At 43.0% G+C, this 18,632-nt stretch overlaps 1 protein-coding gene across 4 annotated transcripts in view; it reads right to left on the bottom strand.

Moving 5' to 3' along the window:
* The window catches only part of LOC6552962 (kin of IRRE-like protein 1), a 74,343-nt gene that overhangs the window by 24,221 nt on the left and 31,490 nt on the right, over positions 1-18,632 (bottom strand). For 3 of the 4 annotated variants that reach the window (XM_026976046.1, XM_026976044.1, XM_026976047.1), the window contains exons 2-14: positions 17,708-17,835; positions 14,316-14,556; positions 14,081-14,224; positions 13,597-13,791; positions 13,012-13,160; positions 12,712-12,823; positions 12,514-12,634; positions 9,936-10,099; positions 8,321-8,479; positions 6,957-7,130; positions 6,177-6,290; positions 4,882-4,915; positions 68-296 (exon numbers count right to left, since the gene is read on the bottom strand). In XM_026976046.1, coding sequence (XP_026831847.1) covers positions 68-296; positions 4,882-4,915; positions 6,177-6,290; positions 6,957-7,130; positions 8,321-8,479; positions 9,936-10,099; positions 12,514-12,634; positions 12,712-12,823; positions 13,012-13,160; positions 13,597-13,791; positions 14,081-14,224; positions 14,316-14,556; positions 17,708-17,835 — 1,964 coding nt within the window. The remainder of the gene's footprint in view (positions 1-67; positions 297-4,881; positions 4,916-6,176; positions 6,291-6,956; positions 7,131-8,320; positions 8,480-9,935; positions 10,100-12,513; positions 12,635-12,711; positions 12,824-13,011; positions 13,161-13,596; positions 13,792-14,080; positions 14,225-14,315; positions 14,557-17,707; positions 17,836-18,632) is intronic. The other variant, XM_026976045.1, reaches the window with a different exon arrangement.

The following is an 18,632-nucleotide window of genomic DNA, read 5'->3' on the forward strand; positions in this document are numbered from 1 at the left end:
CGCTAGTGGTATCAATTGCCTGCTAGACCCTAGTGGGCGGTTGTAATATCATTGCAGCCATGCGTACCTTCATTGCCTCCGGCGATCCGTGTCCCGGGTACTGTTGCTGCGGATGCTGGGATGCGGCATGTAGGGCAGCGGCTGCTGCTGCTGCTGCGTGCTGCTGCTGTTGCTGCTGCTGCTGTTGCTGCTGCTGCTGCTGTTGGTGATGATGGAAGCCCGCCGGCGTGGTGTAAATCGAATCACCTTGAGGGCCACTCGTGCTATCCGAGCGTGATTTCAAATCAGCTTTCTCGCTGCGGGCAACAAGCAAAAAGGAAAAGAGGCGATATGAGATGGGTTGGGTGGAGCAAATCGTTATCGAAAATTGTTTGCCCAAGTGACAATTGTGTGGGTGGTGGTTAAGTGGTTGGGTGGTGGCTCATCGGCTGCCATCGCTGATTGGCAAATTGTATCCCTCACGCATATCTGAATATCTATTTAGTTTTTGTCGCTGCCTTGCCTCGCCTCGCCGCAGGCAATTGTTTACTTGGGGCTTAGGAAATTAGATATGCCCCTTGCCCCCTTGCATCCTTGCCCCCATCAATTTACTCTCGAGATGGGCCCAGAAATTTAGCCAACAAAACGAATTTTTGGAATTGTGGTCTGAGCGTGCTTGCTACGGAAATTCTAAATCCATTTCCGTTCTCGTTTTCATATTGATCGATTCAGTGGTACTTTGAACTTGTGTGTGTATAAACAGAATATAGTTATTCTACACTCCCATACAAGAGAAACAAAGGACGTTAGCGGTGAATGGCCAAATAACCTCTCATAACTCATGTTTCAGGATTGGGGCTGCATGGCATGCAGCAACAATGAGCGATAGGTGGCCCCCTGTTTCGAATTGCTGCTATGGGAAAACAAAATACTATTTACCCTTTCGGAGCGCAACAAATATTTGTATACTCTTCTCTTATTTCTCTTTCGCACTTCAACTAGCTGTGTTACGGGTACCTGATAGTCGGGAACTCGACTATAGCATTCTATCTTTTTTTTATAAATTCTTTCGAAGATCTATACTCCATAACTCGACTTATCTTAATCGGATTTTAAAGTGGCATACCTCTAAATGTTTCTGGCGCAATTCTCTAAAAATCTGCATTCAAATTTAGAAATATATTTTTTTTTAATTTTTTTGTCATTTTTCTGATGTTATGATGTACAAATTCAAAAAAATGAAGAAATGTCCCAAGGCTGAAGTTCTAAACTCCATAACTCGACTTATCTTAATAGGATTTTAAAGTGGCATACCTCTAAATGTTTCTGGCGCAATTCTCTAAAAATCTGCATTCAAATTTAGAAATATATTTTTTTTTAATTTTTTTGTCATTTTTCTGATGTTATGATGTACAAATTCAAAAAAATGAAGAAATGTCCCAAGGCTGAAGTTCTAAACTCCATAACTCGACTTATCTTTATCGGATTTTGAAGTGGCATACCTTTAAATGTTTCTGGCGCAATTCTCTAAACATCTGCATTCAAATTTAAAAATATATTTTTTTTTAATTTTTTTGTCATTTTTCTGATGTTATGATGTACAAATTCAAAAAAATGAAGAAATGTCCCAAGGCTGAAGTTCTAAACTCCATAACTCGACTTATCTTTATCGGATTTTGAAGTGGCATACCTTTAAATGTTTCTGGCGCAATTCTCTAAACATCTGCATTCAAATTTAAAAATATATTTTTTTTTAATTTTTTTGTCATTTTTCTGATGTTATGATGTACAAATTCAAAAAAATGAAGAAATGTCCCAAGGCTGAAGTTCTAAACTCCATAACTCGACTTATCTTTATCGGATTTTGAAGTGGCATACCTTTAAATGTTTCTGGCGCAATTCTCTAAACATCTGCATTCAAATTTAAAAATATATTTTTTTTAAATTTTTTTGTCATTTTTCTGATGTTATGATGTACAAATTCAAAAAAATGAAGAAATGTCCCAAGGCTGAAGTTCTAAACTCCATAACTCGACTTATCTTTATCGGATTTTGAAGTGGCATACCTTTAAATGTTTCTGGCGCAATTCTCTAAACATCTGCATTCAAATTTAAAAATATATTTTTTTTAAATTTTTTTGTCATTTTTCTGATGTTATGATGTACAAATTCAAAAAAATGAAGAAATGTCCCAAGGCTGAAGTTCTAAACTCCATAACTCGACTTATCTTTATCGGATTTTGAAGTGGCATACCTTTAAATGTTTCTGGCGCAATTCTCTAAACATCTGCATTCAAATTTAAAAATATATTTTTTTTAAATTTTTTTGTCATTTTTCTGATGTTATGATGTACAAATTCAAAAAAATGAAGAAATGTCCCAAGGCTGAAGTTCTAAAATCCATAACTCGACTTATCTTTATCGGATTTTGAAATGGCATACCTTTAAATGTTTCTGGCGCAATTCTCTAAACATCTGCATTCAAATTTAAAAATATATTTTTTTTAAATTTTTTTGTCATTTTTCTGATGTTATGATGTACAAATTCAAAAAAATGAAGAAATGTCCCAAGGCTGAAGTTCTAAACTCCATAACTCGACTTATCTTTATCGGATTTTGAAGTGGCATACCATTTAAATGTTTCTGGCGCAATTCTCTAAACATCTGCATTCAAATTTAAAAATATATTTTTTTTAAATTTTTTTGTCATTTTTCTGATGTTATGATGTACAAATTCAAAAAAATGAAGAAATGTCCCAAGGCTGAAGTTCTAAACTCCATAACTCGACTTATCTTTATCGGATTTTGAAGTGGCATACCTTTAAATGTTTCTGGCGCAATTCTCTAAACATCTGCATTCAAATTTAAAAATATATTTTTTTTAAATTTTTTTGTCATTTTTCTGATGTTATGATGTACAAATTCAAAAAAATGAAGAAATGTCCCAAGGCTGAAGTTCTAAACTCCATAACTCGACTTATCTTTATCGGATTTTGAAGTGGCATACCTTTAAATGTTTCTGGCGCAATTCTCTAAACATCTGCATTCAAATTTAAAAATATATTTTTTTTAAATTTTTTTGTCATTTTTCTGATGTTATGATGTACAAATTCAAAAAAATGAAGAAATGTCCCAAGGCTGAAGTTCTAAACTCCATAACTCGACTTATCTTTATCGGATTTTGAAGTGGCATACCATTTAAATGTTTCTGGCGCAATTCTCTAAACATCTGCATTCAAATTTAAAAATATATTTTTTTTTAATTTTTTTGTCATTTTTCTGATGTTATGATGTACAAATTCAAAAAAATGAAGAAATGTCCCAAGGCTGAAGTTCTAAACTCCATAACTCGACTTATCTTTATCGGATTTTGAAGTGACATACCTCTTAATGTTTCTGGCGCAATTCTCTAAAAATCTGCATTCAAATTTAGAAATATAATTTTTTTGAATTTTTTTTCATTTTTTTTGATTTTGTAGAAATTCAACAAAATTAAGAAATGTCCCAAGGCTGAAGCTCTAAACTCCATAACTCGACTTATCTTAATCGGATTTTGAAGTGGCATACCTCTAAATGTTTCTGGCGCAATTCTCTAAAAATCTGCATTCAAATTTAGAAATATATTTTTTAATTTTTTTGTCATTTTTCTGATGTTATGATGTACAAATTCAAAAAAATGAAGAAATGTCCCAAGGCTGAAGTTCTAAACTCCATAACTCGACTTATCTTTATCGGATTTTGAAGTGGCATACCTTTAAATGTTTCTGGCGCAATTCTCTAAACATCTGCATTCAAATTTAAAAATATATTTTTTTTAAATTTTTTTGTCATTTTTCTGATGTTATGATGTACAAATTCAAAAAAATGAAGAAATGTCCCAAGGCTGAAGTTCTAAACTCCATAACTCGACTTATCTTTATCGGATTTTGAAGTGACATACCTCTTAATGTTTCTGGCGCAATTCTCTAAAAATCTGCATTCAAATTTAGAAATATAATTTTTTTGAATTTTTTTTCATTTTTTTTGATTTTGTAGAAATTCAACAAAATTAAGAAATGTCCCAAGGCTGAAGCTCTAAACTCCATAACTCGACTTATCTTAATCGGATTTTGAAGTGGCATACCTCTAAATGTTTCTGGCGCAATTCTCTAAAAATCTGCATTCAAATTTAGAAATATATTTTTTTTTTAATTTTTTTGTCATTTTTCTGATGTTATGATGTACAAATTCAAAAAAATGAAGAAATGTTCCAAGGCTGAAGTTCTAAACTCCATAACTCGACTTATCTTTATCGGATTTTGAAGTGGCATACCTCTAAATGTTTCTGGCGCAATCCTTTAAAACTTGACTATAGCATTTTATCTTGTTTTGTTTATTTTCTAACTAATTGATTTTGGTGAAAGTTGTTGAGAAATCATAATTAAATTTAAGGATCCGGGTCTGCTTTAAAATTACTATAATTTACTCTGATTAAATTTCCTAAGCTTTCCTATAGGATCCGATTATATTTTTCACCATTAGTGAGGGTATTTATACTTTGTACTGGGCCAAACAAAAATGTTTGCTTGCCGATGCATATATTGAATATATGAAAAATGTATAATATTTTATGTCCCTCACACACACACGTGCATACGTGCAGTGGAAAACATTTTTCATTGTTCCAATGCTGTACGTGTGAATTTGTATTGGTGGGCGAGTTGCTCTATTCGGCCAGTAGGGGCGCATAAATTGGCACGCCAGTGCCACCTGTTGGGTGCAGGATGCGGCTGCATAAAAATATATCAAAATGGTCATTTATCTATGGCCCCACCCTGTGCAGGTGTGTGAGTGTGTGTGTGTGGGCATGGGGGTATTGGGTAGGGGGAAACGTAGGTGTGTACGTATTACGCTTCAACTTACCTGTCTTTATCCGATGATTTATAGCCCGTGGAACCTGTGCCATGCGAGAGGCGAAGGGAAAGAGAAAGGGGAAGATTCATATTAGAGTGTGCAATATTCAGGAATATAAATTCCACCCATTATTCTTTGAAGGGTGTGGTTGTGTCCCGCTGCAAAATAGTAGAAATTAGCCGTGAAAATACCGCTGGCAATTTGCAAACAGACAGCTAGACAGAGGGAGTATATATACATAGCGTATATATTTTGAGATGTGCCCTTTGAGCCGTGATAAATGAGCCAAGGACTTATTGATTGCGAGGAACGTGTAAATTCCCTACGAGGTGTTCGCAAATTTTGATGGATATCGAAGGGGTGCAGGCTCCTCAGCCAGAGATATATGTGCTATAGTATCGGATCGCACTTGAGAGATCTGTCAAACGGCATTTGACAACTGGAAGGCAGCTGCAGCAGTCAGTCAGCCAGTCAGCCAGTCAACCAGTCAAATTGACAGCTTGATTGACAACTGAGAAATTGCGATTAGGTGGCAGGGTTTGGGGACACCGTCTGAAAAGTGTTTACAGATCCCAAGGATATGGATGGGTATGTGTGTGCAGGAACGGCTCGAATGTCCTTCAGCAATGGCAAAGTTTCGCCGTTGCTCCTTTTGAAATTGTTTTACAATTGTAAAAAGTTTCAGCGCGTTTTGTCTGCGTTTTGATTTCTAATTAGGCAGCGAACTCTGGCTTTAAGCCATCTTCCTCCGCCGAAAGGAGAGATGAAAATGTTGGCGCAACTAACAAAAAGCCGGCTCGAAAACCCTTAACCCTTTTGTGTGCGCGGAGGAAACAGGAAACGGAGACTGACCGCAGGCGTTGGACGCTAATGAATATTTTATGAGATTTATTTGAGTTTCGAGTTTCAAGCAGTGTAGGGAAAATGGAAGAGCAGCAAAAAAAAAAAAAGAAAGTAAAAAAACGTAAAAATAAAAATGAGCCAACACAACACACACAAAGCGCCAAAGAGACGCATCCATCCTGGCAGCCATTTTTTCCGCCATGACCGCGTCCTTCTCGCATTTCAATGCTTTGTGAGCTGGCAAGTTTTTGTGTTTTTGCAATTAGTGTGACAGCGTCCTTGGGGGTTCGTTTCCAGCTGGGATGCGGTGGTGTTGGCTGGGTGGTGAAACGGGCGCCATAATCAAGGAGGAAGTTTTAATTGTCGCGGCCTTGACGGCACTGGCGGTGCAATTAATACGGGCTCGATGATTGTTCGCCTTCTTTCTTTTTGGGGGGATTTCCCTCTTCTTTGCAACTTACCCTTGAAGCAGCATCTCTTGCTCTTGATCGCATAGATACAGAGGCAGACCAGCAAAAGGATGGCGGCCATGCAGCCCCCGGCCACGCCCATTAGATAGCTCATCTCGTAGGGTTCTGTCCGGAAATTCCATTGGGTTCGATACACGGATTCGGATTCGGATTCGTATTCGTATTCGTATTCGCATTCGATGTGGTGGAGGTGGCGGTGGGGTTGATTATGCAAGCATTAAGGAGAATTTTCATTTTCATATGCAAAATATATGTTATGCAATTCATGTATTGCACGTGCGATTGATTTTAATTAAAATCGTTGGGCAGCGATGCAATGACGGGTGGGTATATGTTTAATGAGTTCTCAGTTCGTGTGTTCTTTCAACCATTTACACTATCTTGTTGCAATAAGTAGGGATTAATCGCTATTCGGCTAATTAATATGAACTTTGATTGAAATTTTAAGGAAATTAAAGTGGCTCAACCGAATTACTGAAAATGTTTTCTCTAAGATTCAACATTTGACTTATATCTTAGCATAAAGACTGAATATTAATATCATGAGTAGAGAATTCGACTGTGGCGATGTTGACATAAAAGTATTTTGTAGGAATGTATGATATTTTATTTGCTATGTAACACACGATTGCAACTATGTGTTCTGCATTAATTTCTTGATGTTGAAGTGAATCGAACAAAATGTAGATTTTACATGAGTGTAACTTAAAACGTGATGTGGGGAGAACTATGAGGGATGGGGTAAAGAAAATCAAAGAAAAGTCTATGCACCTGCAAACGTACCCTCCACAATCAGGTGTATGGCATGACGATCGGTGCCCCGCTCGTTCTCCACCACCAAGTAGTAGGGCCTGGAGTCGTGCTCGTCCGCGTGCAGGATGTGCAGGGTGGACAGGTAGCAGTCCTCCCGAGTGTCCGGCTGCATGTCATCGGCCCGGAAGCGATCTGCGGGGTATGAGAAAGGAAATCAGGCGAGTCCTTGTCCATGTTACTCGTACTTGTTACCAATTGCGAATTGGCTTTCGTGGGCTAAGTAATTGCACTGGAATTGCACACAATTTGTCGGTGGCCGACATTAATCATTCGATTCGATGGGCTAACTAGGATTGCACGCGAAAAAAGGGCCGCGGAGCAAAGGAGAACGGATTGGACGGGAATGTGCTCCCTTTGATTTGTGTCAGTGGCAGTGAGAGCACGCAGGATTACACGCACGAAGGACGCCCAAGAATGGACACGGGCAGACAAGCTGAAAATGAAGAGTAATGCGCCCTGCGGACCAAGGACCAGTGTTGCCAAGTCAGCTGTTTTCTGGGATATATTGCCCCAGATTTAACTCTCACCTGGGTTGGGTACATGTAGAAAACTGAAATTATTTTGTTATGGGTCATTATAATTGGCTCTTGAAGATTTCTGCCTTTCTTTTCCTAGAACTTTCAAAAGCACTAATACTTTTTAAAAATTATTGGTTTTCCCTGTACTGTGCAATGCACTAACATGGGAAAATACTCTTTTCCGGAGTAATTTAATTTAATTCCGCAATTTTCAGCTTGCGCTTAATCAGGTAATCAATAGCAACAATGGCCAACACTGGCTGGCAAGGATGCAGTTCAAGTTCATGGAGTAGCGGGGGCGTAGCGGAGCAAGAGAGGGATGCAGCCGCATCTGGCGGCGGATGTTCATCCCGAAAGAGTTTCAGCTGGAAAATGAGCGGCGTTGTGTGCGTTGGCTGTCTGTTGAAGCTCGGATTACCGGCGGCTGACAGGCGTGGGAAGTCTGCTCGAGGCACCCCCTTCTCGAGCTCCCATTCTTTGCACCAGCACCACCCACTTTCCAACAACGGACATGACACTGCCAGTTTCTTGTCCGACTCTGACTCCGCGTGGTCATGTAATTTGTCTTGATTTGCGGAACAACTCTGCGCGAATTCGCCATCCGCAACCCTTTCTGCGGAGAGGCAGTTAATCTAATGAGCCCTCGACCGGGCGGAGCCATCGTACTGCATCCTGTAAGGCGGCGCTAATTGAATTCCGAGTAGGCAAAACTAAGTCCAGCGTCTAATTGCATTACCATTAGCTGACCAATGGGGCGGATGGTAAGCGCTGAGCGGTAACTGCCTATCAAACAAGTATACGCACCGATGCCCGAGCCGGCCTCCAGACGCAGGGATCCCCATTCCCAGGCGACGCGTTGTGGCCGCGGATCCGCACAGACGACCATTGTCAGGCTGGCCGCCTCTCCTCGCTTCACGGAGACGGTGTGCAGGGAAGGATGCAGGCGCAGGACCTGCGGCGCACCTGCAAGGACAACGGAAACAATGGTGAAAAATGCATAAAGGAGTTGCGCTTAGTTCGGCCAGATGACTTTTTAATTGAGTTGGTGTGGCGCAACGCACTCGCCGCGCCGCACTGCCTAAGACAATTATACGAGTATGGAGTGGTTAGAGGGTGGAGCTCGAGCAACCACTAGGGGCACTGCAATGGCATTAATGGTATGGGGAGATCGGGTAGGCAAGTAATTTAAGGCCACAAAGCCTTTCAGCCTTTATTAGTTTTACTTTGATATTAGGCGATCACTAGAAAAGCATATGTTTACAGTTTTGTCTCAAATTTTAGTTAAACTATTTGCGCGAGTTTTAATGTTTAAAATAAAATTCAAGTAAGCAGTCGTAAGGAGGCACATATGCATATGTATATTTTAAAGTATCTATATCTGGTATATTATTGTCCAGTAATGAGCAACTAGGTCCTTTTTTTGACACTTTGGCACTGTGTCGCAGTTAGTTAGTTTGTTACACACACATACATAGATGTGCATAAATGTGGTGAGGACTTTTTTCGCGTGCTTGTTTATTTTTGTGCACTTTTTTTGTTCCGGCTCTGCTAAATTGCTCGTGTCCTTGGTTGGTCATAAATTATGTACGTGCTGTGGTATTCGGCACTAAATTTAAATATTTCTTGCTGTTCATTTTTTTTTAGAGTTTTCCCTTCTTTTTTCCCCCAGTTTGCTGTCCAGTTTTTCGCCCTCGGCTGTTGCAGCTCCATTTTTTTATTCCGCTGGCGCTGCGGTCATAAGTTCATTTTGATTTTGTGTTACGTTTTGGTTTAGTCCGTTGCCCAGTTGCTAGTCGCCGTCCACCGCGAAATTGTACGGTTGCATGACGGGGGAAAATGCAGGGGGAAAGAATTTAGGGAAAGTGGAAAAGCGGGAAAGCGACGAGGAGGTGGCAACGCAAGCGCTTAAAATGTTTCGCAGGCGCTTTCCGGCTGCAGCTTTTAATGGAGTTTTGTTAGTTGTTTTAAGTGTGCATTAGTTGCACGGCAGCCCGGCGAGGGGAGGACTTAAATGAGTAGCCCGAGGCGGAATAGGATTCGCCTTTTTTTCCCGGTTGCGTTGTCACCTTCTCTGTGGCTGTGCTGGTCATCTCCATGACACTGGTTTCATTTCAGTCCGGTCCAAAAAGAAAAGACAACAAAAAATTTGACATCGAAAAAAGCAAAGAGAACAGAGATGCAGATTTATGACCGCAAACATGGTCCGTTCCTTAACCCGCAATACCCTTTCCGGGTGGGTCGGTTGGCAATCCCTTCGGCAGTGTCTCCCTGGACTCCAGATCCTCGAGGATTCGATGCGTGTCAGGGGGAAAACATGCAGGCTGTGGGACCAGCCGTGTTGTCGTCATATTTTGCGGCATTGCGGTTTTTATGGCCACACCACACACAGTAAATACAAGGACTGCAGATAGCGACTTACCCACAACTTGCAGCGACACCGGATCGGATATGGCCACCCGCTCCTGGCCATTGATGTAGCTGGTGGCGCGGCACTCGTACTCGCCCTGGTATTCGTAGGTGACGTTGTCGATGACCAATCTGGACTCGGAGCCCCGCTCCACGTACTTGGATCCATGGGCCATTCTGCAAGGAAAACCGAGAAATCGTGAAAATAGGATATTATAGGGCAAGTATAAGGAACAGGATATCCCCAAATTATACACGGAAGCTCTTCTAACATTACCCAAGTTCTCAATAGCTGAAGTACATACAAAAACCTAATTGATTTCCGCCTTTTTGGCGATGCATCGAAGTATTCGATGTACAAATGCAAACAGCAAACAGTCCGTGCGGCAATTGATTATGATTATGCGCAACTAATATACGGATTCCATCTGGTCACGGACTTCGCCATGGAGCACACTTTGTGGCACGCTCTTTGAGCTGCTCCCAGTCGGCAAAATGAAACTGATGCATGCAACGGAGGAGCATGCCACATTCCTCCTCCAGACCCCTGCCTCTTCCCATGTGTCCTCATGCTGTTGCAATCCTTGCTTGGCAATATTGAAAATTGCGTATGCGTATGAGTTATTTTTTGGTGCACGCTGCCCGACTAACAGACGGGTGGGCCAAAGAGCTGGCTCACAGAAATATTTGATACATTTTTAATATGAGAAATGCCTTTCAAGCTGCGAAATGCTCTGGGCTCTCAGATTCTTTTGAGGGAGCCGCATAAAGAATGAAAAAAGCAGCATATCAACCAATACATTCAGTCGATGGTGCTTTAAGTGGAAGCAAGGATCTTTAAGGCGGTCCCTGGCAACCAGCAATTAAAAGCAATAAATTAGAAAGCCATTCAAATGCAAATCGGCCAAGTCGAAAAAGTTTGGCAAGTGCTCTTCTTTTTCGGCTCCAATTCTCGAAGGTCCAGAAAGTGAAAGAGAGAGAGAGAGAGAGAAGGAGCGGTGAAATCACGTAAATCAAAGTGACAGGATTTCGTGTCCTGTGTCGTGTCCTTGGGTACCTCATTTGCAATCCGCCCGCCCAGCAGTTGCACTTGCAACTCAGTCGAAGGACACAAGGACCCAAGGACACCACCTGGGAGGAGATTAAGGAGCTGCCGAGCATACGTCGCTCGGCCTGTCAGCGGCTCACTTCGTGGCATTGATTTATTACCCACTGGTTCCAAATGGCCAACTCCCGCTGTTTACCCAACACGGCACGCGCCATTTAATTCAGTGGGTGGCAGTGGGTGGTTGTGGGCGGCGGTGGGTTTGTGTTTGGAGAACATGCGTGGAAATTAGTTTTCAACAATTGACATTTAATTTCTGATAAACACGCGCGCATTCGCTTCATTAAGTCAACACGTCAATGTGTTGCATGTGGCATTCGTTATTAGATGGCGACACCTTCGCATAACAACCTCCCATTCTCCCATGTCCTATATGTCTGTCCGATCACGATCTGGCGTATCTATGTGTGTTTTATGTTGGCCCGATTGTCTGGGGGCAAGTGCAAACAAATGGAATCACAAAAATCACGTACTTACGTGGCAGCGTCAAAGCCCTTGCCACAGAAAGAGACGGAAAAATGCTGCAGAAAGGGAGAGGGCGAGCCATAGGCAGTCATATGATGAGTACTCCGATTTTTCCATAGAATCCGCCTGCTTTGCATACTAATGCACGACGGCATTAACCACGAAAGCAGAAACGGAAGGAGCCTAATCCTGCAGGCATTATAGATGGTTGCTTGCTACCCTAGTAAAAGGTGGCTATATGCGAACGTTAAGTCGCTTTACTTTGAGCATCGGCTTTAATAAGTCGTAGACGAGGTCTTTCAATTACATGGTAGAACCGCTGAGGCGCTTTGTTCTACAACAATCCTTGTTTTATGATGTTTTTCTTTGTCTCGAACAATTTCCGCTGAGCAGGTAATTAAAATTACGCGAAATAGCATCAGTTTTGTTGAAAATGGGCGTGGCTCCTCACAAAAAGGAAATGTGCAACAGGAAACGTGCTCACGTAAGAAGGAACTGCTGTTCATACAGGCAAACGGCCTGAAAGAGGCAACTCCTTGGTGGGTATACTAAATTCAGCTATTTATTTCATAACGTGCAAGCAGTTGTACATCACCTTCAGTACAAATATTGCGCATACGCAGAGTGAGCCGCGTTTAATTAGCGCTACCATTTAGCCGGCTACAATAAGCGGTACCAGGACAAGCAATCTGGGAAGTCATCGGGGAAGTCACGTGCTTAAAGCCAGACCAGTAAAGTTTTTAACGGAATCTAGAAGGCCACCAAAACTATGCAACGCAAACTGCCAAAGAACTCCAGCGAAGCCAACCTCAAGCTATGCACACAGAGAAAAGCTTAACTTGGCCATGGTATTGGAAAATATACATATATGTATCTATAAATGTAAAAATATATTCTTTTTTCCTAAGCAAAGCTTTTACGCTTCTAGTTTCATGTGAAGATATGAATTTCCCAAAAACGTAGCCTCCATCCTGAGCCCAGGAATGTGTTTTCCAGTGTACTTATACGTCGATGCACTCACCTCTGTACCCATTTGAAGGATGGCAGGGGATTACCATCAGCCAGGCACTCAAAAGCTGCTGGACTGAAAAGCGGGGCGGTGGTAAGGCGATCCGGACCAGCTGAAATAATTTTTGGAGGATCTGAAAGGAAGGGGAGCACGGAGCACAAAGCGGAGCTGGGTGAAAACTTTGTCCAAGGTAAATAGTAAGATACGTACATTTCACATCCAACTGCACCGACAGCTGCTCGGAGGTGCCCACCGAGTTCTGTGCCTGGCAGGTGTACAATCCGGCATCGCGACGCCCGACGGGACGCAATTGCAGAGTTTCCTGTGGGCAAGAGATTGGAGATTGGAGGTGGGGTGGATCAGCGGGCAATTTAATACAATTACAAATTTCTGCTACACTTCAGATAAATTCCCAGCGAGGGGGTATCTCAGCTCGGAGCAATTTGGGAACAACATAAACAAGACGGGCGGTAGTATCCGCATCCTCAGGTGCAACTAAGCTAAGCTCACCTGCAAGCTGGCTATCTCGGAGCGACCTGCCCGCCGCCAGACGATGCTGGCCGGCGGATTGGCATCGGCCACGCAGCGCAGGACCAGGGCATCCTTGTCCTCCTCCAAGTCGATTTCCGGTGAGCCAATTAGACGGATGCTCGGCGCGTCTGCGAGAAAAACAGAAACAGGAACACAAAATAGAAGCAGAGAAACGGAGATGGAGACGTTCAACTTGGTTAGGCAAAACAAAAACAGCAATTGAAACTGCAGAAACAGCAATGGCAGCCGAGCAAACAGAGTCAACAAGCCGGGCAAGTCCTGCTCCTGGCCACGTCCATTGGGACAAGTCAACTCTTGAATTACTCGGCAAAACAGGAAATTACAGCAAATTGTTGTTAATTTAATTGTTACAGCTTTCTGTCTCCGATTCGGATTTGGATTGTGATTCCACTGCCACCTCTGCTGTATCTCCATGCCAGTGCTTAGATTGCCTTGCCCCCCTGCCTGACTTAAAGCCAAATCGAATGAAGCTACTTTAGTGGCCCGCATTCAGGATGCAGGATGCTGTATCAGAGTTTTGCATATCGTTATCCCAACACTCACATTTCACGTCCAGCCTGGCCTCCACCACCACCGATTTGGCCGTGTAGGACTCGTGGTAGGCGGCGCACCGCAGTATATCGCCGTGGCGCTCCCGCATCGCCGACACCTGCACCACCGAGGTGGCCGACCAGGTGCGTGGATTATCCGGCTCGGTGGCATTCATTTGCGGGTGGATGGGCGAGATTTCCTGGTCGCCTGGGGGAGAGAGAGCAGCAGCAAATGGGAATTAATTAACATTAACAACTGCCGCTGGATAACAACGGCCACGAGGGTAATGCGGCATGCTGCACCTTGACAAAATGTACTATCAGTTGGGTTAAAATATTACATTAAATATTCATTTGTGCTGCCGCTAAACAAACTATTTATCTCGAAAAACTATGCAATTTGTTATAGAAAGCAAACATTTGTAATTCCCTTTTCTGCGTGTTGCCACTCAAAATGCCAACATTTCGCTGCGTGTGTTCCCAAGGAATGCACTTACCCAAAAACCATTTGAGGGTTGCCGGCGGATTGCCGTAATGCGAGATGCACTTGACCGTCGCCAGGGCGCCGGCGTCTGCGGTGATGTTGTGTCCTGGCGGCACGTGGACCGCCTCGTACTCGAGCCTCGGCCGCTGGGGCGCCACTGCAAACAGAAAAGGAGTGTCCTTGGCAATTAAGGGCCATTTTAGCATGTACCCTTAATCGATCCGAGAATGCGGATGCGAGGCACTTACCACGTACAACAAGGCGCACCGGCTGGCTGGTGAGGGCATCCTGGGTGGTGAAGTCACTGGCCGTCACTTGACACTCCCATAGCCCGTCGTCAAAGTCCAGTGTGGCGGAGCGGATCCAGAGGGAGCAGTCGCCACCGAGTTGCACCGCCGGCGGATGGAGGTCCAGATGGAGGACATTCCCATTGTCGCTCGTCGGCATACGTGAGGCCCATTCGTATTTCTTTGTATAGATGCCAACGGGCTGCGGGTGAGGAAACGGATTGGTTTAGTTCCACACAGAAAAAAAAATACAAATTACAAGTAATACAAATATTTGTACTATTTTTGCAAATGCAGTACATTCGATAGAGATAACTTGTTTTCTCTCTTATCAAACATGGTATAAGATGAACCTATTTTCGAGTTAGTAATTTATCCCTGTGTCGATTGAAGAAGGATACGGATTCGGATGGATTCGGATGGAGATGCAAACGATGATGGCGTTGAAATGAACTGGGCGTCGTCTACGACATGTTTAGCATGTTTAACTTTTCGATGCAGCCAGGCGTATAATTTGTTCTCCGATTTGGTCAAACATTCACAGACAAATCGGCGAGCAAATGGAGAGGAGTACACATGGAGGTGTCCTCACCCGGAATTTCAACCCCGAAATTCCACCGCCCAGTCCGTACAGTCCGCCCACGAGTCCAGTCCAACCCACCCAACCACTACGTGTCATTTAACTCCATTTCCAGTCGACGTTTCCGTCGCTTCTGTCTGTAAATTGGCATTAGTTTGTTTGCTAATTGGAAATTAAATTACAATTAGTGATCTCTGAGCGTGGCATCGTTCGCATTTAAGTATTTATGGGAACCGACCGTACCCCAAAACTCCCAGAGCTGAGCTGCCTAATTGCATTTCGGCTTTTAGTGTTGTCTGACTTGTCCGTGGCATAATGGGTTAAATTAATTGCTACATTGAGTTTGTGCCATGGCATAACAATCGCTTAAAACGAGCATTCAAATGCAGTAAAAGAAAACGAAAGCACATGCAAGTGCGTAATCTAATCTCGGCTGTACTGCCATTTGATATTTAGTGCTTAAACTTGCCCAAATGGCCACAAATGCATTTTCTTTGTCCCAAGCTGATAAAATAACGTGTGACATGCATTCGACCACCTTGAGATGACTGCTGGCCAGCCAGCATAAATACAGTATCTCTGTTTTATTAAACAGCTTGCGGCAGGCATGCATGTGAAATGTCTGCAGATACTATGCCATTTGACTCCACTGACCTTAGGCCACAGGGAATAATCAATGCCGGTCGCCGGGCACCAAGGGTTAAGTTAAGTTTGGTCGGGCTTTGCGGTAACAAAAGATATGAGCTCAATGGGCGTCTGAGCTGCCAAACTGCCTGAAAAACAATTTCAGCATGAGAGATAAAAAATCGAACCGAGCAAATATTTGGCTCCGGCCCATTGATGCTGCCATTGCTGCCAAAACATTCTCGAATCGATATTCGTATCGGCATAATTCTCCGCATATTCCAACTTCCCAAAATGCATGCTGCAAGCAACAACTTCGACAACTTGTTTGCCTGCGAAAAAATGTGCGATATCCGAAATATACTTTTATTCAAATGGCTGAGCTTGGTTGTTGATAGCATACTCGACTATTCTCCATTTGTGCCTCGAAATTATCAGGCAGTGCACTGCAAGGAAAACACAGATGAGGCATGGATAGAATTGAAAAATTTTCTACAGACATCCTTTGGCTAAATTAGAATGCAGCTTGGGAATGGACATAGCCGCATCGCCATCCTCATTTTTCCTTTTTTTTTTGTTGGCACAGTCGATTCCAAATGTCGCTTCTTATGATAACTACACGTAGAATGTATGGCCAGAACTATATACCCAAGTGGAGGAAATTGGGAAACGTTAAGCACACATGGGAGAAAAGGAGGGAATGGAATAAGTATGCAAAAATAAGAAGAATTTTAAATGAACCCCGAAACAGCAACATCAGCATGTTTGTGTGTGTGAGACGCTCGATGCATGCAAATGCTGTTTGCCTCGTCCTGCGTCCTTCGTACTTCGTCCTTTCGGTTCCTTCAACTTGTTCGAGTGGAGACACAAAGCATGTAAACATTTAAGTATGTGATGCAGAGCGAGAGTTTGCGATGCGCAGCATATGAAAAAGGACATTTGAAATGCTTTCTGATTTTTGTCATACAATGGCGTCGGACTCCCGTCCAATGTCCCAGTGTGCATTTGCATAAGCAACTACCACAACTACCACAACAAGTGGGGTACGTGAATGGCAGTCACTGCGGGGAGTGGCAAATAAAAGTTATGCTTCAAACGCACACAATTGCCCTGAATAAGATGCGGCAACAACATATTCTTCTTCCTTCGCCGGAAGCTGATCCATAATGAGGCCACTTTGGATTGGTATGCAAACGAAGTCGTTTGAGATCATCTCGACCTGGCCGCGATGGCCATAACAAATGGTCAGAACACAAATATGAATAAGGGCCGGCAGACATTTATATACGATATTGAACAGTCAAAAATACACTTCCACATATGGACAAAAAAAAAGGGTTCAAACCATGCAAAGTGACTCTTTCAAAATAATTTAATTAATCACTGACAATTAAAATTTGTTTAATAGTCTATGATATTGACAAACATAAAAAGGTTTCACACATTTAGCTGAAACTTTGTTAAACTTCTAATGGTTTATAAAACTTAATTTGCATGTAACAAAAAAGTAAAGCCCTGGGCTGAAATAAATTGGGATCAGCGCGAAAATGCTGCAAAATAAAATGACAACGTAACAACGTAAGCCAAATCAATTAAACCAAAAAATGTTTTATTTGGCGAGGGATCTACTGCCAAACAACCGAAGTGGGCGAAACGATATTTTCATGTTTGGGCTGGCATAAAATCCAATGTGGCGAATTTTCGCCCCTTAAGTCCTTTGCTGTCACGCACTTTCGATTAAAAGTTGCGCCGGCCAGTGTTCTAATCAACGGCGAACAATGAAGGGCTGTCTGGGGTGCTGTATCCAGGTCGTGTGACCCCTGACCCTTGGCCCCTGGTCCGCGCCCGCATCCACGGCCAACTTTCATTATTGACTCGTCCTGGCCAGGGTGTAAATTACATTCGCCACATGTGGAGGCCAAAAGAACAACACTTAATTGAACCGCAGGACGCGCCACGCATATGATATGAGCTTTCTAGCTGGGACACGTCGTTGAGCCTGTGTGTGTATGTGCTTCTGTGTGCTAGTGTGCGAGCAAAGTTCGGATGTTTGCGACTGGGCGAGACTTTTGGCCAAGTTATGAGTTTAATCAAAATGTTTATAAACTGCAGCCATCGATAGATGGGCTCGTTGGGCTGATATAATTACCTTGTTATCCTTTTGCCAGGAGCACGTGCCACGCTTGTCGATAACTTTGCATGTGAGCAGCGTGTCCTCGGCGGGATTCACCTCCGTGTACTTGGGCTGCTCCGAGAATCGCTGAAATCCCTCGATACCTGAAAGCAGAAGAAGGGATGGCGAGGTGAGAAAATGGCGGATGGAGAATGGCAAATGGAAAAAGTGGAATGCTGGGTCTGCCATTTACATAAACTACTTCCGCCGAGGGTTCCGTTTCCGGCTCAGACCGCTGCGCATGTAAGTATGCTACCATTTCGTAACCCTTCTATAAAATCGCTGCCTGCATTTGTCACGCCCTCACACCAATGCAGTGTCCTTCTGTGCCCCACCCATACACCCATACACTCTTACACCCTTACACTCGTACACACACACACACACCGACACGCGGGTAATTATGAACGCTTCACAGAATGGCGGCCATTTGCTTATCTTCACACCCCCCATCCCCCCCAGATATGCATGTTTGTGTGTGTGTGTGTGTGTGTGTGTGCTTCTTTCATTATCATTTGGCCGCTTTCTCCGCACTTTTTTATTTTATTTTTGTACGCGCAGCGGAGAATTTATGTTAATTGCTGGCATGTTGAATATTTTCTCCGCACTTGCACTCAATTACACCAATTACAGGTTGAAAATTACACGCGCTGCTTGCTCAAGATAATGGATGTGGGCTCTGTGGGCCGTGGAGGGCGTAAAGGGCGTGGTCCACAAGTTTGGGTTGCCTAATGATAAGGGAGCTGTACGTAAGAGCCTGCTGAGGAATTCCACTTGCCTAAAAGCACCGACAATAACTCAAGAGCAAAAGGCTTATTAGATGAAAATGCTGTCCTTGAATTCATCCTTGGGAGCTTAAGTTTTCATAACCCATAGTTGTTAATTGGGAAAGCTTACAGGA

This window comes from Drosophila erecta, unplaced genomic scaffold (assembly GCF_003286155.1).
Source record: "Drosophila erecta strain 14021-0224.00,06,07 unplaced genomic scaffold, DereRS2 tig00000000-arrow-pilon, whole genome shotgun sequence".
Lineage (NCBI taxonomy): Eukaryota > Metazoa > Arthropoda > Insecta > Diptera > Drosophilidae > Drosophila > Drosophila erecta.